Source organism: Mobula birostris, chromosome 7, assembly GCF_030028105.1.
Source record: "Mobula birostris isolate sMobBir1 chromosome 7, sMobBir1.hap1, whole genome shotgun sequence".
Lineage (NCBI taxonomy): Eukaryota > Metazoa > Chordata > Chondrichthyes > Myliobatiformes > Myliobatidae > Mobula > Mobula birostris.
The window spans coordinates 177,732,899-177,756,725 of record NC_092376.1 but is presented as its reverse complement, the minus strand read 5'-3'; the positions used below and the strand labels follow the sequence as shown (position 1 = coordinate 177,756,725).

General features: G+C 43.8%; 1 protein-coding gene across 2 annotated transcripts in view; it reads right to left on the bottom strand.

Annotated features, from left to right (window-relative positions):
• Positions 1-5,503: 5,503 nt before the first annotated feature.
• The window catches only part of zmat2 (zinc finger, matrin-type 2), a 59,739-nt gene continuing 41,415 nt past the window's right edge, over positions 5,504-23,827 (bottom strand). For both annotated transcript variants that reach the window (XM_072264172.1, XM_072264171.1), the window contains exons 5-6: positions 18,473-18,618; positions 5,504-8,876 (exon numbers count right to left, since the gene is read on the bottom strand). In XM_072264172.1, the coding sequence (XP_072120273.1) occupies positions 8,733-8,876; positions 18,473-18,618 (290 nt within the window). In that variant the 3' untranslated portion in view covers positions 5,504-8,732. The remainder of the gene's footprint in view (positions 8,877-18,472; positions 18,619-23,827) is intronic.

Sequence of the window (23,827 nt, the reverse complement as noted above, 5' to 3'; positions counted from 1 at the left end):
TGCCTTTTCCACCTATCACCTCCCAGTTTCTTACTTCATCACCCCCTCCCTCACCAATCTTGCTTGACCTATCACCTTTCACCTCCCGCTCCCCCACCTTCTTATTCTGGCTTCTTCCCCCTTCCTTTCTAGTTCTGATGAAGGATCTCAGCCCAAAATGTTGACTATTTATTTTCCTCGGTAGATGCTGCCTGACCTGCTGAGATTCACTAGCATTCTCTTTGTGTTCCCACTGCGATAGTCCCTGTGACTGTGTCATATCGAACAGCAGGGCTGGCTTGAGGGGCTGAGTGGCCTACTCCTGCTATTTACCGATGTTCTTGTGTTTGTTTTGCTTTATCTTCTAGGATAACGCAAAGATGTACCATGGAAAGTATGCCAATTGATTGCATCACCACCTGGTGTGCAGGCTCCACGCACAGGATCGGGAAAAGCCACAAAGGCCTCATCCCGAGAGCATCTGCTCTCAGGATGAGGCTTTTCATTCCAGGACGAAGGAGATGTCTTCCTTTTTTAAAGAAAGGGGCTTCCCTTCCTCCACCATCAACTCCACTCTCAAACACATCTCTCCATTTCACGCACATTTGCTCTCACCCCATCTTCCCGCCACCCCACTAGGAATAGGGTTCCCCTGGTCCTCACCTACCACCCCACCAGCCTCTTGGTCCAACATATAATTCTCCGTAGCTTCCACCACCTCCAACGGGGTCCCACACTAAGCACATCTTTCCCTCTCCCCCCCCCTTTGCTTTCTGCAGGGATCGCTCCCTACGCGGCTCCCTTGTCCATTCGTCCCCCCCATCCCTCCCCACTGATCTCCCTCCTGGCACTTATCCGTGTAAGCGGAACAAGTGCTACACATGCCCTTACACTTCCTCCATTACCACCATTCAGGGCCCCAGACAGTCCTTCCAGGAGAGGCGACACTTCACCTGTGAGTCGGCTGGTGTGATATACTGTGTCCGGTGCTCCCGATGCGGCCTTCTATATATTGGTGAGACCCAACGCAGACTGGGAGACCGCTTCACTAAACACCTACGCTCTGTTTGCCAGAGAAAGCAGGATCTCCCAGTGGCCACACATTTTAATTCCACGTCCCATTCCCATTCTGATATGTCTATCCACGGCCTCCTGTACTGTCAAGATGAAGCCACACTCAGATTGGAGGAACAACACCTTATATTCCGTCTGGGTAGCCTCCAACCTGATGGCATGAACATCGACTTCTCTAACTTCCGTTAATGCCCCTCCTCCCCTTCTTACCCCACCCCTTATTTATTTATTTGTTTATTTATTTTTCCCTTTTTTCTCTCTCTGTCCCTCTCACAATTACTCCTTGCCTGCTCTCCATCTTCCTCTGGCACTCCCCTCCCCCTTTTCTTTCTCCCTGGGCCTCCTGTCCCGTGATCCTCTCATATCCCTTTTGCCAATCACCTGTCCAGCTCTTGGCTCCATCCCTCCCCCTCCTGTCTTCTCCTAACATTTTGGATCTCCCCCTCCCTCTCCCACTTTCAAATCTCTTTACTATCTTTTCTCTCAGTTAGTCTTGACGAAGGGTCTCGGCCTGAAACGTCGACGGTACCTCTTCCTAGAGATGCTGCCCAGCCTGCTGCGTTCACCAGCATTTTGTGCGTGTTGCAGAGGTTTGCAAACTCAGCCAGCAGCCTCCCCAGCATTAAGGACATCTTCAAAAAGTGGCAGGTCTAAAAGGTGGCTTCCATTGAGATCCCCTCACCTCTTAGAACACACCATCTTCTCATTGCTAACACCAGCCAAGCAGTACAGGAGCCTAAAGGCACACACTCTACATTTTAGGAACAACTTTTTCCCCTCCGCCATCATAGCTCTGAACAGACAATGAACTCATGACCACCATTATTCCCACAATTTCACATTTTACTTTTTATATATTTCTGATTGTAACTTAGAATAGTTTTTATGTAATGCACTATTTTGCTGTTGCAAAACAATATATTTCATGGTATATATCAGTGATAAAAACCTAATGACTGGTGACGGGTCATCAACTAGAAACACTTGTTTTGTTCTCTGCTTTTTAAAACTACTGCAGTATTTTATACTTTACAAAAAGACAAAAGGATTGCTCAAAATGCAACCAGACAGATCACTGTGGTGGAAGAGAAATTGTAAACCATTAGGCAAAGGTGATCTACAGGCCTTCGGCAAATATCCTTTCAAGGAACTGGCTTAGAAATAGGTCAAATAACTTCCAATAATCTACAGCTCTGAAAATTGAGTTTGGACTGGCAGATGGTTATAGTTCTGTTGTGGGTAAATGGGGTTAGTGTGCGTGGACCTAGGGAACAAAGGACCCATTTCTGTGCCGGATGACTCGGAAACAAGTTTATCACTGACATATAGTACAGTGCAAAAATCTTGAGAGGGAAGAGGCTAAGACTTGCACAGTACTGTAGTAATTTTATGTATTGTTATCTGACCTTAGAGTAGGTTAAAAGGTTGGCACAATACCGTGGGCCAAAAGGCCTGTACTGTGCTGTAACGTTTTATGTTCTAACTTCTTTTGCCAGAAGATGAACCCGTGGAATTCATTGTTGCAAATAGCTGTGGAAGCTGCACCATCGGCCATATTTAAAGCAGAGGTTGATACTCTCTTTAGTAAGGATATTGAAGGAAAAAGTGCTAGGCAAACTCAAAGGTTTTAATGTGCATAAGTCAACTGGACCAGATGGACTACATCCCAGAGTCCTGAGAAAGGTTGCTGAAGAGATAACGGATGCACTGGTCTTGATCTTTCAAGAATCACTTGATTCTGGAGGACTGGAAGATTGCAAATGTCACTCCACTCTTGAAGAAGGGAGACAGGCAAAAGAAAGGAAATTATAGGCCAGTTAGCCTAACCTCAGTGGTTGGGAAAGTGTTGCAGTATATTATTAAGGATGAGGTTTTGGGGTACAAAGGGAGTAAAGATAAGTCAAAGTCAGCATGGTTTCTGTGAAGGAAAATCTTGCCTGACAATCTGCTGGAGTTCTTCGAGGAAGTAACACACAGTGTGGTCAAAGGAGAGGCACTTGGATTTTCAAAAGGCATTTGATAAGGTGCCCCACAAGGCTGCTTAACAAGATACAATCCACTGGCGTTACAGGAAAGATACAGGCATGGATAGAGAAATGGCTGACAGACAGCAGGCAGCAAGTGGGAATGAGAGGGCCTTTTCTAGTTGGCTGCCAGTGACTAGTGGTGTTCCTCACGGGTCAGTATTGGGACAGCTACTTTTCACTTTGTTTGTCAAAGGCCTGGATAATGGAATTGATGGCTTTGTGATAAAATTTGCAGATGATACAAAGGTAGAGCTGAGGAAGCAAAGTGATTGCAGTAGGACTTAAAAACAAACTGGAAGAATGGGCAAAAAAGTGGCAGATGGAATGCAGTGTTGAGAAATGTATGATCATGCATTTTGGTAAAAGAAACAATAGTGAGGACCATTATCTAAATGGAGAGAAGGTTCATATATCAGAGGTTCAGAGGGACTTAGGAGCCCTCCTGCAAGATTCCCAGAAGGTTAATTTACAGGCTGAGTCCGTGGTAAAGGAGGAAAATGCAATGTTGCCATTTATTTCAAAGGGAATAGAATATAAAGACACTAGTTTTATAAGACACTAGTCAGGCCACACTTGGAGCATTGTCACAGCTCTGGGTCTCATATTTCAGAAAAGATGCGTTCTCATTGGAGAGAGTCCAGAGGAGGTTCATGAGGATGATTCCGCAAATAAAGGGTTAATATATGAGGAGAGTTTGGCAGCTTTGGGCCTGTACTCTCTGGAATTCAGAAGAATGGGGGAGGGGTCTCATTGAAACCTACCAAATGCTGAAAGGACAAAATAGGGTGGGTATGGAGAGGCTGGCGGGGCTATCCAGAACTAAAGGGCACAATGAGGGGCGACCTTTTAGAAGAGAGGTAAGGAAGAATGTTTTTAGGCAGAGAGTAGTGAATCTGTGGAATGCTCTGCCACAGCCTGCAGTGCAGGTCAAGACTGTGCATATGGCGAGAAGGCAGGTGTATGGGGTTGAGTGGGATCCGGGATCAGCCACGATGGAATGGCAGACTCGATGAGCTGAATGGCCTAATTCTGCTCCTATGTCTTATGGTTATGGGGAGAAGGAAGGAGAATAGGGTTGAGGGAGATAACAATCAGCCACGATGGAATGGCAGAGCAGACTTGACAGGCCGAATGGCTTAATTCTGCACCTATGTCTTATGGCCTTATGAATACAAGCCACCCCATCATAGGGGACATCTGCAACAGTTAATGCCCCAAGAAGGCAGCATCCATTATTAAGGTCCCCCACCCCTCAAGACATTCCCTCTTTTCATTACTATTAGGGAAGAGATACAAGCTCCTGATGACACACACACTACGATTTTAAGAGAAGCTTCTTCCTCTCCACCATCAGATTTTTTTGAACAGTCCACGAACCCAAGAACAGTACCTAAATATTTTTGCTCTCTTTTTGCATTACTTTACATTGTTCCTTCTACACAGTGACACCCCGACTAGCTAAGCCAACCAGATACAAGGAACTCAAGCTCAAAAGTCATAGGTTCACGCAGATCGCATCCACCTTCTGCATTTCCTACAAACTATGACAACTGTGCTTGATTGGCTTCACAGCACTCCAGGACATCCTGAAAAAATACCGCATGAAGTTAAAAGAAAGAGGGAGAAGACTGTTAGAGGGGTAGGTCAGATTTATTTTCAATGGGGTGAGATAGGACTGGGTTAATACCGTCACCTTGAAGCAGTCTGGCCATCCTCCTCTGACCTCTCTCATTAACAAGGTGTTTCCCCCCACAGGATTGTCACTCACTGGATGTTTTTTTGTTTCTCATACCACTCTCTGTAAACTCCAGAGACTTGTGTGTAAAAATCCCAAGAGATCAGCAGTTACCGAGGTACTCAAACCACCTCGTCTAGCACCAATAATCATTCCATGGTCAAAGTCACTTAGATCAATTTCTTCCTCATTCTGATGTTTGGTCTGAACAGCAACTGAAATTCTTGATCATGTCTTTTCTACATTGAGTTGCTGCCACATGATTGGCTGATTAGATATTTGCATTTAGTCATAGTCATACTTTATTGATCCCGGGGGAAATTGGTTTTTGTCACAGTTGCACCATAAATAATTAAATAGTAATGTGTAAATTATGCCAGGAAATAAGTCCAGGACCAGCCTATTGGCTCAGGGTGTCTGACCCTCCAAGGGAGGAGTTGTAAAGTTTGATGGCCACAGGCAGGAATGACTTCCTATGACGCTCTGTGTTGCATCTCGGTGGAATGAGTCTCTGGCTGAACGTACTCCTGTGCCCAACCAGTACATTATGTAGTGGATGGGAGACATTGTCCAAGATGGCATGCAACTTGGACAGCACGTTTACAAACGTGTACAAGTGTACCTAATAAAGTGGCTACTGAGTGTATAGCAGAATAAACCATGATTCAAAAAAGAAAAATTCTGTTTACCTTTAATTAAAAAACAAAGGATCACAGACGCTGCTCGGAAGTCACAGACGGATACAGAAAGAAAACCTTTGCATTAGAAAATGTCAACTGGAAGAGTAAAAGAAGAATAGTCAGAACACAGCACACATGACACGGACAGAAACCTGACACAGGAAGACTGACTTACATTCAGATTGTTTCTCAGATCATTCACCATTTACAAACAAGAGAAAATCCACAGATGCTGGAAATCCAACGCAACTCACACAGAATGCTGGGGGAACTCAGCAGGTCAGGCAGCATCTATGGAAAAGAGTACAGTCAATGTTTTGGGCCAAGATCCATCATCAGGACTGGAATATCAACTGTTTATTCTTTTCCATGGATTCACCATTTACATTCAGGTCACTAGCGTACATACAGTAGGCTTTTGCCCAGCAAGAGAGAATTTCTTGCAAATGATTGAACAGGTTGTTATTTTTAGATTTTTTTTACTCCAATATGCAGATTTTTTTTAGAAATACAAGTAATAGAGGTGATATTGTTTGACATTGCACCTCTCCCATCTTATTACACCATTTTTAGAAAGGGCAACTGTTTGTCATAAAATACTACAGCAAAGAAAGGCCCTTCTGCCCATGCTGATCCCTTAATCTGCCTAGTTCCATTGACCTGCATCAGGACCAGAGCCCTCCATATCCCTCCTATCCATGTACCTATCCAAATTTCTCTTAAATGTTGAAATCAAACTCACATCTACCATTTCCCACTGGCAGCTCATTCCACACTCTGAACACCTTCTGAGTGAAGAAGTTTCCCTTCAGGTTCCCCTTAAACATTTCACCTTTCACACATAACCCATAACCTCTAGTTCTAGTCCCACCCAACCTCAATGGGAACAGCCTGCTTGCATTAACCCCATCTATACTCCTCTTCAATTTGTACGGCTTTATCAAATCTCTCCTCAATCGCTAATGCTCCCGGGAATAAAGTTCTAACCTTTCCCTCAGGTCCTGACAACATCCTTGGTCTGTTCTAATTGCTCTCTCACTCACTAATCCAAAAACAAACTATTTATTTAAAATAGTTTTAATGCTAGCAATTGTGATCTGGAATGTACTATGCACAAATATGGGCAAAGCACAGAGAGGTGGATGAGTATTTGAGAAGAGAAATCTGCAGGTCCATGGAGACAAAGTGGGTAGGGATCCATTCACAATGTGGAACAGGAACCCAGTCTGATTTCCTTCAGCACACACTTGAAGACTGGTCCAATCACTGGGAAGTCATTCATTACCAAGAACCCCCCACCCCCCCGACCATCCAGGCCAAGCTCTCTTCTCGCTGCTACTATCATGAAGGAGGTACAGGATTCTCTAATCCCACACCACCAAGTTCAGGAACAGATATTGCCCTTCACCACCAGGCTCCTGAACCCGTGTGGATAACTTCACCCACCTCAACACTGATTCCACAATCTATGGACTCGCTTTCAAAGACTCTACAACTCATGTTCTCAGTATTATTTATTTACTTACTCATTTTTTGTAGTTGCTTGTCAGTCTTTGTGTCTATCTTTTCACTGATTCTATTGTATTCCTTCATTCAATGAACGCCCACAAGAAAATGATTCTCAGGGTAGTATTTAGTGACATACCGTATACGTACTTTGATAATAAATATACTTTGAACTTTGTCAAAGTTCAGTATACAGATTGTGAAACCATTTACACACCTGGATACTCACTGGGCCACAAGCAATGTTCATTAAAGTAATGAGATGTATTAATTAAAGGCTTGTGCATAAAAAGGCGAGAAATAAGTCAAGAGGCCCAGAAAAATGCTTGCAGTTCAAAAGGACAATGTTGTATGTAGTTTCCGCAGTTTAACCCTCTCAATGGCATGCACCCCCCCCTCATGATGCACACAACACAGTTCTCAGTCAAAAGAAATTTTCAAGGGCCTGAATTGTCTTTGATAGTCCATCAAAAGATGCTTAATAAAGGATTTGTATTGTACAGCCAGATCAGGACCAGAGAAAGTTTAACAAAAATCAAATATATGACTTTTTTTTCAGCTCTTTAAGGTTTACTGGCAGTGTACTGACTCCAGTGATGAGGAACGCTCTAGGATTACAGCTATTTGACATGCAACAGAACATATTCAGCTACAGGGACATCATACTCCACCATAGACCGTCCCAAGCCTGGCTGCAAAAGTAGGAGGATTGGGCATAGGGCTAACAACCCCATCCTGTAAAAACCCACAGCTACAGAAACACCAACAGAAGCTCTAAAAAACTCATCCCTGGGAGACTGCCCGGAAGACATATGAAATCGTGATGAAAGCAGAAGCCAGAGTTGATCAACCTTGTTTTGGCTCAGGACAGAGGAATCTGGTAAGCTGATGTCAGCCACCTATGCCCCAGTAGGAGTGATAGGCTTAAGACAACGACAGGGCCATCACAGCTGCTTCTAATGCTCTGGACAACTTAAGCAAAAAATGCTACTTAATCATTATTCATTGGAATCTGCCGCCCAGCATCCCCTTTCACAAAAGAAGCAGAGCCAATTGTAACAACCCCAAACTTGTCCTGATTTTTGATGGTCAGTCCTGGTACAAGGCAGAAATTGAACAACAGGGTTCCTTCCCTGCTGGTGACAGTCATCAGACCAGAAGACTTGGGAGCAGAATTAGGCCATTCGGCCCATTGAGTCTTTTCCACAATTCCATCATGACTGATCTATTATCCATCTCAACTCCATTCTCCTTCTCCCCATAACCTTTGATGCCCTGACTAATCAGGAGTATATCAATCTCCGTTTTAAATATACCCAGTGACTTGGCGGTCTGTGGCAACGAATTTCACAGATTCATTGTCCTCTGGTCATCATCTCACTCAGGAGAAGGAGAATGGGGGAAGTTGGGGAAACCATTGCAAAATACAATACTTTAGCACAAAGGAAAACCCCGCCAGGTCAGCCAGGATCTAACTGAATGTTCAAAGAGACAGAAAGATCTCCCCCTGCTTGTGAATAACTCTTAAGTGACTGAATCCAAAAGCATCTTTTGTTGAAAGGCTCTTAGAGGAAGGGATAACTTTTTTTTAAAAAATCCTTTATTAACAAACACCTTCATTCACACTACACGCAACACCATTTCAAATGGAAGTAAGGAAGCAAGGAGGAGAAAGAAAGAGGGAGGAGGAAAGTCACAGAAAGGATGTCCGATGCCCAAGTGGTGGCTCGGTCAGCTGCTCTTCTTCGATGATCCAAAGCCGGAGAATCCCATCACCGCTGCCATCTCATCATCTTCCTCGAATGTCAGCTCCTCTTCTGCTTTTCGTTTCTTCTCCTTCAATTTCTCCTTCCTGTAAGCCTTTGCTTTTTCTTCCTGTAACAACAGAAAACACTCAGTTGCCACTTTATTAGGTATACCTATACACCCGCTCGTGAATGCAAATACAGAAAGGTACCAGAGAAAGGCCAGTAACAATATGGAAGATCCCATCCACCCTGCTCATGGACTGTTTGTCACACTCCCATCAGGGAGGAGGTTACGTGGCACCCATGCCTGGACCACCAGACTCAAAAGCGGTTGCGTTTCCCAAGTAGCAAGGCTGATCAACTCCTCTTCCCACTAACCCACTACTTTATCATTTTCTGCCAGAGTCACCTTATGTACAGACAGTCCTGTGTCTAGTGTCACTTAATGGACATACACTCAATCTATGTACACAAGCTATCTCATGTATTTATATTTATTGTGTTTTTTTATTATTGTTATCAGGAGTGACACTTACTTTGTTCTCTTTTACACTTGTGTACTGGAAATGACATTAAATAATCTGGAATATCTAATCAGCCAAGCATGTGGCAGCAACTCAATGCATAAAATCATGCAGACATGATCAAAAGGTTCAGGTGTTGTTCAGACCAAAATCAGAATGGGGAACAAATGTGATCTAATTGACTGGCCGTGGAATAACTGTTGGTGCCAGACAGGGTGGTCCGAGTATCTCAGAAACTGCTGATCTTATGGGATTGATTGATTGATTGATTTATACACACAACAGTCTCTAGTGTTTACAGAGAATGATGTTAAAAAACATTTCTGTGGGGGAAAAACATCTTGTTAATAAGAGAACTCAGAGGAGAATGGCCAGACTGGTTCAAGCTGACAGGAAGGTAACAGGTGTGCAGAAGAACATCGCTGAATGGATGTTCAGCATTGGCTGCAGCAGCAGAAACCAAGAACATACACTCAATGGCCACTTTATTGGGTACAGATGACTACTGGGTTTAGTTCCTTTAATGTAATATCCCACCCCCCAATAAGATGGTTCACCAGAGCACAATTAAATAAAATTTTGACATTAAGGACATAGAAGGAGATATTAAAATCCTGGTTAGACCACACTTGGGAGAATTGTGTTCATTTCTGGTTACCTCATTATGGGAAATATGTGGAAGCTTTACAGGGAGTGTAAAGGAGGTTTACCAGGATGCTGCCTGGATTAGAGAGCATATTTCAAGAGGATAGGTTGAGTGAGCTAGGACTTTTCTTTTTGGACAAAGAGGATGAGAGGTGACAAGAGGCATAGCTCGAGTGGTCAGTCAGAGACGTTTTCCCAGGATGGAAATGGCTAATACCTGGGGGAACAATGTTAAGGTGATTAGAGGAAAGTATAGGATGGATGTTAGAAGTAATTTATTTTTACAAACACTGGTGGGTGTGTGGAACCCACTGCCAGGGATGGTGGTAGAGGTAGAGATATTTAAGAGACTCTTAGATAGGCACATAGATGAATTGGAGGGTTATGTGGGAGGTAAGGGTTAGATTGATCTTGCGAGTAGGTGAAATGGTCGGCTGAAGGGCCTGCAATGTTCTATATTTAGTGACTGCAGTATACCATGTTAAATGGAGTACCATCTCACAGTCTGTACTACGCCAGTGCCATAGCCTGGATTGATTCAGTAGCTTTTATGAGGCCCTCCACTAGTCGTAGGTGACAACGGATGTTGCGTCCTAACTGTCTATATGATACGCAAGCCAGGGCAGTACGATATGGAGAGCAAGCTGCTGCCCGTGCAGCAAGCTCCCCTCTCCACACAGCCGATGAATCCAAAGAAAAGGTAGAGATCGATACCTTTTAGCATCACACGAGTTGCCAGTCAGTGTGAACTCAACATAGGACTGCCTTAGAGATTTCAGTTCTGGACTTTTCCCTTGGAGTTTACTCCCAAAGCCTTCCCCATGAGTGGCTATAGCCGCAATCTAGCGGAGGCTTGAGATCAGAATTTTCCTTCTCCTAGCTGAGCTGCCAACCACGGCTGACAAGCCTAATCTGCCCAAAGCGACTGGTTTTAAGGCACCAATAATCCACTTTTGTCCCTTATGTTAGTAGCTAAGCCACATGTGAAGGCTAAGAACTGGACTTGGTTGTCAGAGGCTATTTGAGACACATGCCATTGGGAGCATTTAATAAGTAGTGGGAGTTTATCCCCACCCCCACCCATGGCTATGACAACCTTAAGGAACCTGTGGCTTTAATAAATAATCAAAGCCTCCAACTGAAATGACAAATGAAATAAAAAACTTTTTTGTCTTTACTAAGTCAATCACAGCAGCTTCTATGGGGTCAACCAGACGTCTTGGTCTTTTGTAAACATATTCTTTTTACAATTGCAAGACCCTGCTGGACATTAAGCACTTAATGTAATGCAGGTAAACCCTATCAGTGGGTTGCTTGTTGGTGGAGGAACTGAAGGAGCTGGACTTTGTGTGGATCATGCTACTGCCCGCTTCAGGGAAGCATTAGTGTGCAAAGGCGCTGTGCAGTCTAACAGCGAACAATTGTCTTAGTCCCTTTTCTTGTGATCACAAAACCCTGTTGGACATTGTTAATATGGAATGCTGCAAGTCTGATTCACTGATTTATTGGCCGACAGCAGTGCCCAACAGTAGGGGAGCTGTGTGACCTCGGGTACAGCGAAGACTAAGCCTCAAGCCGTGGTATCACCTGTTTACGGTCGCCCATGAGAGGCATGTCGGAGTCTGTGCTGCCCGCCACCTCCCGTGTTCACTCAGCAGAAGTCAAGCAGACTGCTGTCATGGACGAAAGGTTCAGACTATATTTTTGTGTGACTGTATTTTACTGATATGAGCTTACTATCTTATATATGCTATATGTGCCTGTGCTGTGTGTGAGTGTTGCAAATGTGCTTTGCACCTTGGCCCCGGAGTAAGGCTGTTTCGTTTGGCTGTATTCATGGGTATTCATGTCCAGTTCAATGACAATTAAACTTGAACTTAAACATCAGTGCCAAGTAAATTCAGAGTGCCACTGAACACATTTACAAGGAGCACAGGAAAGCAGCATCCATCAAGGACCCCCACCACTCAGGCCATGCTCTCTTCTCACTGCTGCTATCAGGAAGAAGGCACAGGAGTCTCAGAGCTCACACCACCAGGTTCAGGAACAGTTATTACCCCTCAACCATCAGGCTTTTGAACCAGAGGGGATAACTTCACTCAACCTCACTCTCTCCATCACTGAACTGTTACCACAACCCATGTACTCATTTTCAAGGACTCTTCATCTCATGTTCTTGATATTTATTACTTATTTATTATTAATATCTTGTTTTTCTTTCTTTTTGTATTGGAACAGCTTGTTGTCTTTTTGTACATTAGCTGTTTCTCCATCTTCCGCGGTTTTACATCGATTCTGTCGTGAATCTCGCCAGAAAATAAAACTCAGGGCAGTAGATGGTGATATACACTGTATGTACTTTGATAATAAATTTTCTTGGTACTTTTGAACCTCAGATGTCACTCATTGATCTAGTGCTGCATGTAGTACTCTTGAAACCAAACCCTTAGGTACAGAACTGGGGCCAGGGAGTGAATGGCGTTTGTCTAATAGAGACTAAAAAGAATATAGACACAGGAACTCAGGCCTAAGATTCACCATGAAATTACACTCCACAAGTCTCCTCTCTTCCCATACAAGTATCTCTCAATTCCTTTCGCCATCATAATTATTCAGTTTTTTTTTCTTTAAAAGCATTTCAACCAATTGTCTCAAACAGCTAAGGGAATGAGTCTCACTGACTCACTACTCTGGGTAAAAAGGTTTCTCCTGAATTCCCTGTTGGGTTTATTAGTGGCTGCCTTGCATTTAACGCCTGGTTTATGTTCCTGCAAGGATAAACTTACAGTGGATTTTTTTAAAAAACGAAGGCAAAATGCCACAAGTCTGCAATAAATTTGGCTGGAAATATAGAACAGGTAAACAGAAATGAGAAAGAAAAGTAACTGCTTCACTGGGAGTATTTCCATATTTAATTGTATATATTTCTACTCATATATAATACATATTTCTACTTATTTTATGTTTTTGTTTCTTATTGTAACTTATTTTTATTATGTATTGCACTGTACTACTGCCGTAAAACAACAAAGTTCAGGGCATATAATAAATCTGATTCAGATTCCTGTTCGGGGATTCTCCATTTGGATATATTAATCCAGCTTTTCTGCTGCAATGTTTGTCCATTTTTTCCTCACCCATTTATAGTTTGAAATTTAAAGATTAGCTTTATTTGTCACAGGTACATCTAATCATCAAAACGGAGTGAATGAGTCATTTGCATTATCGACCAAGACAGTCTGAGGTTGTGCTAGAGGCAGCCCCCTCTCCAAGTGTCACCATGCTTCTGGCACCAACATAGCTTGCCCACAACCTACTGAAACTCCAACCCATACACCTTTAGTATACAGGAAGAAACCACAACACCCGGATGATGCTCACGGGGAGAACATACAAACTCCCTAAGACCATATACATAGAATTAGGCATTAAGCAGAATTAGGCCATTCAGCCCATCGAGTCTGCTCTGCCATTCCATCATGGCTGATTTATGATCCCTCTCCACCCCATTCTTCTGCCTTCTCCCCAGAACCTTTGACATCCTGACTAATCAAGAAGTTATCAGCCTCTGCCTTAAGTATACGCAAAGACTTGGCTCCACAGCCACCTATGGCAATGAATTCCACAGATTCACACCACCCCCGGCTAAAGAAATTCTTCATCTCCGTTCTAAAGGGAAATCCTGATATTCTGTTTCTTTTCCTCCTAGTCCTAGACCCCCACAACTATAGGAAAAATCCTCTCCACATCCACTCTTTCTAGGCTTTTCAATATTCAATAGGTTTCAATGAGATCCCCATTCATTCTACTAAACTTCAGCAAGTACAGGCCCAGAGCCATCAGACACTCCTTGTATGTTAAACCTTCTTTACAGGGAACACTGATCGCGATCACAGGGAACACTGATGGTGATCACAGGATCACTGGTATGCTACCATGTTGCCCTCAGAAATTCAGTGATATTCAGTGGCAGCATCATTTCATTCCCTCATTGTCAAGAGAAAGTGATGGCATGCTACCTTCTTGAATGACCAGTGGGCATAGCCTCAAAATAGAGGGACATCCATTTAGAACAGAGATAAGGTGGAATATCTTTAGCCAGAGGGTGATGAATCTGTGGAATTCATTGCCACAGACTGCTGTAGAAGCCAGGTCACTGGGTACATTTAAGGCAGGGGTTGATAGGTTCTTGATTAGTCAGGGCATGAAAGGTTATGGGGAAGAGGCAGGAGAATGGGCTTGAGGGGGAAATGGAACAGCCATGATGAAATGGTGAAGCAGACTCAATGGGCTGAATGACCTAATTCTGCTCCTATTTCTACGGACTCCAGTGCTCTGGTGAAGGTGGGTCCACAGGACTGTTGGGGAGTGAAGTCCTCAATTTAAAAATCTGTGATGTAAAGAAATGGTAATACATTTCTAAATCAGGATAATACACAATTTGAAAGAGGAATCTGCAAAGGATGGTGTAAAATGCCCTTGTTATTCGAGTGATAAAAAAATACCTGAAGACACAAACTCAAACTATTAGGAACAGCTTCTTCTCCACCACCACCAGTTTTCTGAATGGACAATGAACCAAACCATGAACACAACATCACTATTTTCCCCTCTCTTTGCACTATTTAATTGTCTCTATTGCTTATTGTAAGTTATAGGTTTTTTATTTACTGCACTGTACTGCTGCTGCAAAAGAACAGATTTCATATATTTTTTAAATCTTTATTTAGAGATACAGTGCAGAACAGGCCACCCCAGCCCAACGGAACTCAACACCTAGCAATCCACCAATTTAACGCTAGCCGAATCGCGGGACAATTTACAAAGAGCAATTAACCACTATGTCTTTGGACTGTGGGAGGAAACTGGATCACTCAGAGGAAACCCACATGGTTCACGGGGAGAATGTACAAACTCCTTACAGACGGCACCAGAATTGAACTCCAAACCTCAGAATACCCCGAGCTGTAATAACAAAATGTGGCAGCCTATGACGTATTTCAGAGACGTTAAACATGATTCTGACAGGGATTGTGGATTGAAGTAGAATCTCCAAGTAAACGCAGTGCAGTTTGTCACTGGTTCACAATGCAATCATTGTGTGCCAATGATGAAAAGAGTGGAGGTTTGTCACAGCGCACAGGTGCCTATCAAGTGGATTACAGGCTCTCTCCAAGTTATGGCTGGCTTCCATTTCTAATAATTCTTTGCAACTCAGACAGTTTGCAAGTCAGAAATGCAGCCACGATCCAAAATACCACACAGCAGAAAGTACCTATAGCCCCACAACTACTCTGAAAAGCCCACCCCACCAATTTCCTAAATGCTTGCATTTATAGCTGTAGGTCAGACATTCATAAACCTGAGAGGTCCTCCATTTTTCTTTTTTATCATGAGTTGCACTCCGTATTTAGAGATGCAGCACAGTAATACACCCTTCTGGCCCAACAACCAAACGCCACCCAATTAGCCTGTGACCAATTAACCTACTAACCGATAGAGCCTCAGAATGTGGAAGAAAACCCACACGGCCACAAAGGAGATGTACAAAGTGGTGGGAATTGAAACCCGGGTGCTGGTGCTGTACAGTGTTACGCTAAGCACTAGATTACCGTGCCTCCTGTTCATCCCTCCCATGTTAGCATGGTTTAATACATTAAGCTTCTGTAAATGACTCACTATGTCTTCCGCGATTAGACTCCAGCATCGTCCCAACCACAGATGTTAATCTAAAAGTCTAGTAGTTTTGTGTTTTTTTTGCTTCCTATCCATCTTAGATAACAGGGTCATAACTGAGTTATTCAGCCTGCTCACTCAGGACTTTTTCCAATGCCCCTTAGCAATAGGGATTGTTAATGTTCTACCCTTCTATTTGAAACTAGCCCATTGTTGTAGAACATAGAAATCTTCATAACATTACAGGCTCCTCGGCCCACAATGTTCTGCCGACCATGTAACCTACTCTAGAAGCTGCCTAGAATTTCCCTAGCACTTAGCCCTCTATTCTTCTAAGCTCCATGTACCTATCTAAGAGGCTCTTAAAAGACCCAATTGTATCCACTTCCAGCACCACTGCCAGCAGTGCATTCCACACGCCCACCACTCTTGTGTGGAAAAACTTACCACGACATCTCCTCAGTACCTATTTCCAAGCACCATAAAACTATGCCCCCTCGTGTTAGCCACTTCAGCGCTGGGAAAAAGCCTCTGACTATCACACAATCAATGTCCCTCATCGTCTTATACACCTCTATCAGGTCACCTCTCATCCTCCGTCACTCCGAGGAGAAAAGGCCAAGTTCACTCAACCTATTCTCATAAGGTACACCCTCCAATCCAGGCAACATCCTTGTAAATCTCCTCTGCACTCTTTCTATCGTATCCACATCCTTCCTGTAGTGAGGTGACCAGAACTGAACACAGTACTCCAATTGGGGTCTCACCAAGGTCTTATATAGCTGTAACATTACCTCACGGCTCTTGAACTCAATCCCATGGTTGATGAAGGCCAACACACCATATGCCTTCTCAACAACACTGTCAACCTGCGCAGCAGCTTTGAGTGTGCTATGGACTCGGACCTCAAGATCTCTCAGATCCTCCACACTGCCAAGAGCCTAACCATTAATATTATATTCTGTCTTCAAATATGACCTACCAAAATTAACTACTTCCCACTTATCTGGGTTGAACTCCATCTGCCACTTCTCAGCCCAGTTTTGCATCCTATCAATGTCCCATTGTAACCTCTGGCAGTCCTCCATACTATCCATAACACCCCCAACCTTACTTAGGATATCTGCAGTGCCCTCCATTGTGAGAACTGCAGCAAAGTATTGGTTCCAAATTGCCTTCTTCCCCATTAATTCCCCAGCAGGTCTTTCCAGGTCTCCCACATTTAGCGTTATCCACTCTCTTTTTATTCAATGGTGCCTTTACTGTTCATTTTCATGTTACTTGCCAGCTAACTCTCATAATCAGTTTTGTCCTTCTTAATTAGCTTTACAGTTTCCCACTGCTGTTTCCTGAAAAACTCACAGTCTTCTCAAAGCAGCAGCAGAAAGTTGTGCACTTAGTTAGCTGCATCTTGGGTACTAGCCTCCAAAGTATCAAGGACATCTTCAAGGAGCAATGCCCCAGTAAAATGGCATCCATCATTACGGACCCCCAACCCTTAGGTCAATGCCTTGATCTCATTGCTACCATTAGCAAGGAGGTACAGAGAGTGAAGGCACACACTCAACAATTCAGGAACAGCTTCTTCCCCAACACCACCTGATTTCTGAATGGGCAATAAACACCTCACTACTTTTCTTATTTTAATTTTTGAACTACTTATTTAACTATTACATATATAATACACATAATACATTATATATACACACACACACACACACTGTAATTCACTTTTTTCTTTTCTGTATTATTACGTATTGCATTGTACTGCTGCCGTAAAGACAACAAATTTCATATGAGTCATGATAAACCTGATTCTGATATGGGTCTCTGCTGTGGACTGAGAGTGGGAAGGGGGCAGGGAGAGGGGAATCATGGTTGGAAAGAGGGGAAGGGAGAGCGGAGAGAACGGGAAGCACCAGAGAGACATTCTGTAATGATCAATAAACCAATTGTTTGGGATCAAATAACCCTGCCTGGCACCCGCACAAACCTCCCTCCCCTGGCACTCCACCCTTACCATTTTGCAACATGTCCTACACCCCTCCCATGGCACTCCATCCTCACCATTCCCAACATCGTTTGTTCCTACCTGATTTTACAAATTCACTCTCTGCTCCACATTGACAAATACAATTTTATGCAAAGGCCTTGCACACAAAACCGTATATAAAGAAAGGTGCTGGAAAGGGGCCAGCAGCATCATGAAGGATCCACCCACCCCACTCATGTCCCACTCCCATCAGGAAGGAGGCTACGTAGCATCCAGACCAGCACCACCAGACTCAAAAACAGTTACTTTCCCCAACAGTAAGGCTGATCAATACCTCCACCCACTATCCCATCCCTCCATACCCACAACCACCACTACTTTATCATTTCCACAGATTCACCACCCTCTAGCTAAAGAAATTCATTCTCATCACTAACATAAACACAAGAGGTTCTGCAGATGCTGGAAATCCAGGGTAACACACAGAAAATGCTGGAGAAACTCAGCAGGTCGGGCAGCATCTGTGGAGAGGAATAATCAGTTGAAGTCCTGATGAAGGGGCTAGAACAGAATCATCGACTCCTTCCCCTCTCCTCCACTATCTTATTCTTGCTAGTGCCTCCTTCCTTCCTAACCTTGGTCTCGGTCTAAACATCATCTCTTTATTCCCTTCCACGGATGCTGCCTGACCTGCTGAGTTTCTCTAGCAATCCATGTGTGTCTTCATCCCAGTTCTAAAGGAATGTCCTTGTATTCTGAGGCTTGTCCGGGCTTCCATGCTATTAATGCTACATGATATAAACACATTAGGAGCAGACATCGAATCCACCACCAAACCAAGCATTCCCATCCCCAACGCCCGTAATTCCTTCTTCTATAACTCACTTCTTCCCGCAGCTCCTTCATGCGCTCCTCAAAGTCATACTCCTTTTGTTTTTCCTCAATTTTCTTTTTATTGATTTCAAAGCGTTTCTTTACTTGGTCCAATGTTGAGCGCTCCACCTTCATGGACATACCCAGGTTCCTCTGGTCTGCCAAGCAAAACAGAAATATCATTACCCAACTTGTCGCAATAAGAGAATTCCTTCATAAATTGGCATTTCTTTTAAACAACTCACTTTTAAGGACACTATAACTCATATAACTGTTCTCATATTTATTGAAGCAACACACACAAAATGCTGGTGGAACTCAGCAGGCCAGGCAGCATCTATTGGAAGAGGTACAGTCGACATTTCGGGCCGAGACCCTTCGTCAGGACTCATATTTATTGCCTATTTATTTATCTTTTCTTTTTGTATTTGCACATTTGTAAATCCTTTGAATATTGGTTGTTTGTTTTGCTATGTGTGCTCTTTTATTGATTCTATTGTTTCTTTGTGTTTACTGTAAATGCTGACAAGAAAATGAATCGCAGGATAGTTTATGGTGATATATGTACTTCGATAATAAATTTACTTTGAAACTTGATCATTTACAATTGCAACAAATAAATCATTGAACAGTGGGAAAGGAAGCAAAACAAGGACCCATTTGACTAGGAGACTTGGAATTAGGCCACTCAGCCCACTGATTCTCTTCCTTCATTCATCATGGCTGATTTATTATTCCTCTGAACCCCATCCTCCTAGGATACAGCTAGCCTCTAACCTGATGGCATCATTTCTGGTCATTTCTCCCTCCTCCCCTTCTCCCTTTCCCCATTCCTCAGTCTGGCCACCCTCTCCTCTCTTCACTTGCACATCACATTCCTCTGGTTCTGCTCCCACTTGCCTGTTTCCCGTAGTCCACTCTCCCCTCCTATCAGATTCCTCCTTCTTCAGCCCTTCAACTCTTCCACCAATCTCCTCCCAGCTTCTTACTTCATCCCTTCTCCCACCCCAACATCTCTCCCTCAGCTCGTCTCACCTATCACCTGTCAGCTTGTACTTCTTCCCCTCCTCGCCTTCTTATTCTGGCCGCTTCCCCCTTCCTTTCCAATCCTGATGAAGGGTCTCGGCACAAAACATCAACTGCTTATTCCCCTCTGTATATGCTACCTGACTTGTTGAGTTCCTCCAAGATTTTATGCATGTATTGCTCAAGATTTTTAGCAACTGCAAATTCTCGAGTTAACAATAAAGGTGTCCCTCGCTTTTCAAACATTCGCTTTACGAAACCTCACTGTTACGAAAACGGCAGTGCGCGCCCAGGCAGCCAAGCTCCTCCCCCGGAACTGCATTCTAGCTGGCATTGCTTAAACACGTGACTGTGAGCAGCCGTTAGCAAGATGAGTTCTAAGGTATCGGAAAAGCCTAAAAGAGCTCGTAAGGGTGTTACACTTAGCGTAAAACTAGACATAATTGTTTCGATCGTGGTGAACGAAGTAAGGACAAAGTGAGTTTGGCTTGTGGAAATTGATGAAGATGATGTTGAAGAGGTTTTGGCATCCCATGACCAAGAACTGATTAATGAAGAGCTGATGCAATTGGAAGAGGAAAGGATAACAATCGAAACCGAAAGCAGTAGCGAACGGACTGAAAGTGAAGTCGTCCAGGGACTGAAAGTGAAGTCGTCCAGGAACTGAACGTGAAGCAACTACATGAGATTTTCACTGCAATGATAAAGCACGACTTTAATTTTGAAAGGGTACGTAGCTCTAGGGCATATTTGCAGGATGGTTTGAGTGCTTACAAAGAACTGTACGATAGAAAAATGCGTGAGGCTAAGTAGTCAAGCATACTGTCGTTTTTCAAGCCTTCCACATCAGCCACAGCAGACAATGAACCTCGACCTTCGACATCGAGGCAGGCAGACATAGAAGAAGATGACCTGCCTGCCCTGATGGAAACAGACGACGATGAGATGACACCACACTGTCCCACCACCCCAACCCCTGGGCCGCAGACCGATACATTGCCACGGAGAATGCAGCCGTAGCCGGGACGCACCCAGCACATCTTTAAGAAAAAAGCCGAAATAAACAAGCTAATTAATTACATGCTGGGCAGCACCTGATTAATTAGCTTGTTTATTTCGGCTTTTTTCTTAAAGATGTGCTGGGTACGTCCTGGCTACCACTGTACCCCTGCACTCTTCGCGGATCGATATCGGTTGGAGGCCCAGAGGTTGGGGACCACTGCACCACCCCAACATCCAACGACTCAGCCTAACACACCATCAGTGTGCTTGGCGCTGTTTTCCCAATTCCAATAAGTGATACTACACTATACATACATTATTTCTACTTTATATAGGCTGTGTATTTTTATGTGTTATTAAGTATGATTTGGCAGCTTCATAGCTTAAAGGTTACTGGAGGGAGTGTTTCTGCCGAGAGCGCTTGCATGAGATTTTCGCTACGGAGAACAGTGCGGCAATGATTGTAGAAAAGTACTTCTACTTTATATAGGCTGTGTAGTTATCATATCATTCCTGCTTTTACTATATGTTACTGTTATTTTAGGTTTTGTGTGTTATTTGGCATGATTTGGTAGGTTATTCTTTGGGTCTGCGAACGCTCACAAATTTTTCCCATATAAAATGATAGAAAATGATACTGGAGAAATTGTAATGGGAGATGAGGAGATGGCAGAGGAACTGAACAAGTATTTTGCATCAGTCTTCACTGAGGAAGATAGCAGGATACCGGACACTCAAGGGTGGCAGGGAAGAGAAGGGTGCGCAGTCACAATTACGACAGAGAAAGTACTCAAGAAGCTGAATAGGCTAAAGGTCGATAAATCTCCCGGACCAGATGGAATGTACCCTCGTGTTCTGAAGGAAGTAGCTATGGAGATTGCGGAGGCATTAGCGATGATCTTTCAAAAGTCGATAGATTCTGGCATGGTTCCGGAGGACTGGAAGATTGCAAATGTCACTCCGCTATTTAAGAAGGGGGCAAGGAAGCAAAAAGGAAATTATAGACCTGTTAGCTTGACATTCGTGGTTGGGAAGTTGTTGGAGTCGATTGTCAAGGATGAGGTTACAGAGTACCTGGAGGCATATGACAAGATAGCCAGAACTCAGCATGGATTCCTTAAAGGAAAATCCTGCCTGACAAACCTATTACAATTTTTTGAGGAAATTACCAGTAGGCTAGACAAGGGAGATGCAGTGGATGTTGTATATTTGGATTTTCAGAAGGCCTTTGACAAGGTGCCACACATGAGGCTGCTTAACAAGATAAGAGCCCATGAAATTACAGGAGAGTTACATACATGGATACAGCGTTGGCTGATTGGCAAGAAACAGAGAGTGGGAATAAAGGGATCCTATTCTGGTTGGCTGCCGGTTACCAGTGGTGTTCCACAGGTATCAGTGTTGGGGCTGCTTCTTTTTACATTGTACATCAACGATTTGGATTATGGAATAGAGGGCTTTGTGGCTAAGTTTGCTGACGATACGAAGATAGGTGGAGGGGCCGGTAGTGCTGAGGAAACGGAGAGTCTGCAGAGAGACTTGGATAGATTGGAAGAATGGGCAGAGAAGTGGCAAATGAAGTACAATGTTGGAAAGTGTATGGTTATGCACTTTGGCAAAAAAAATAAATGGGCAGACTATTATTTAAATGGGGAAAGAATTCAAAGTTCTGAGATGCAACGGGACTTGGAAGACCTCGTGCAGGATTCCCTTAAAGTTAACCTCCAGGTTGAGTCAGTAGTGAAGAAGGCGAATGCAATGTTGGCATTCATTTCTAGAGGAATAGCGTATAGGAGCAGGGATGTGATGTTGAGGCTCTATAAGGCGCTGGTGAGACCTCACTTGGAGTACTGTGGGCAGTTTTGGTCTCCTTATTTAAGAAAGGATGCGCTGACGTTGGAGAGGGTACAGAGAAGATTCACTAGAATGATTCCGGGAATGAGAGGATTAACATATGAGGAACGTTTGTCCGCTCTTGGACTGTATTCCTTGGGGTTTAGAAGAATGAGGGGAGACCTCATAGAAACATTTCGAATGTTAAAAGGCATGGACAGAGTGGATGTGGCAAAGTTGTTTCCCATGATGGGGGAGTCTAGTACGAGAGGCCATGACTTCAGGATTGAAGGGGCGCCCTTTCAGAACAGAAATGCGAAAAAATTTTTTTAGTCAGAGGGTGGTGAATCTATGGAATTTGTTGCCACGGGCAGCAGTGGAGGCCACGTCATTGGGTGTCTTTAAGGCAGAGATTGATAGGTATCTGAGTAGCCAGGGCATCAAAGGTTATGGTGAGAAGGCGGGGCAGTGGGACTAAATAGGATAAAATGGATCAGCTCATGATAAAATGGCAGAGCAGACTCGATGGGCCGAATGGCCTACTTCTGCTCCTTTGTCTTATGGTCTTATAAATAAACGGTAATTGCTTCTTCACTTTACGACATTCCAGCTTACGAACCGTTTCATAGGAACTCCCTACCTTCGGATGGTGGGGGAAACCTGTATACGTTTATTACCCCTCAGTTTGACCGGTACCATACCGAAATTCAGAAGAATAGTTTGGCCTTGAAGAGACTGCAGTATGAAGATTGGGAAAGTTTTAAACACAAGAGACTCTGCAGATGCTGTAAATTCAAAACAACACATACAACATGCTGGAGGAGCTCAGGCAGCATCTAGGCAAAGGCATAGACAGTTAATGTTTCAAGTCAAGACCCTTTATCAGGACTGGAAAGGAAGGGAAAGGATACTAGAATAAGATGGGGGGGAAGGGCAGGAGGACAAGCTAGAAGGTGATAGATGAAGCCAGGTGAGTGGGGGTACGGGGAATGAAGTGAGAAGCTGGCAGGTGATAGGTGGAAAAGACAGTGGGATAACAAGAAATCCAGTGGGAGAGGAGAGTTGACCTAAGGAGAACGTGAAGGAGAAAGGGCACCATATGTGGGTGACAGGGAGGTGACATGATGAAGTAAGAGGTCAGAGTTAGGAACTGAAGAGGGAAGGAGGGTTAAAAATGACTGGAAGTTAGAGAAATCAATGTTCATGCCATCAGGTTGGAGGCTACTGAGATGAAATATGAGGTGTTGCTCCTCCACCCTAAGAGTGGCCTCATCGTGGCAGAAAAGGCAGCCAACGACCGACATGTTGGAATGGTAATGGGGATAGGAAATAAAATGGTTGATAACTAGAAACAGAGCAGCAGGAAGTTCTCTGGAGTTCAGTAGGTTGTGGTGGTGGGGGGGGGGGGGGGGGGGTGAATCTCATTGAAAACAACCCGATTCTGAAAGGCTTGGGTAGAGTGGACGTGGAGAGGGTGTTTCCTTTAATAGGGATGTCTAGGATCTG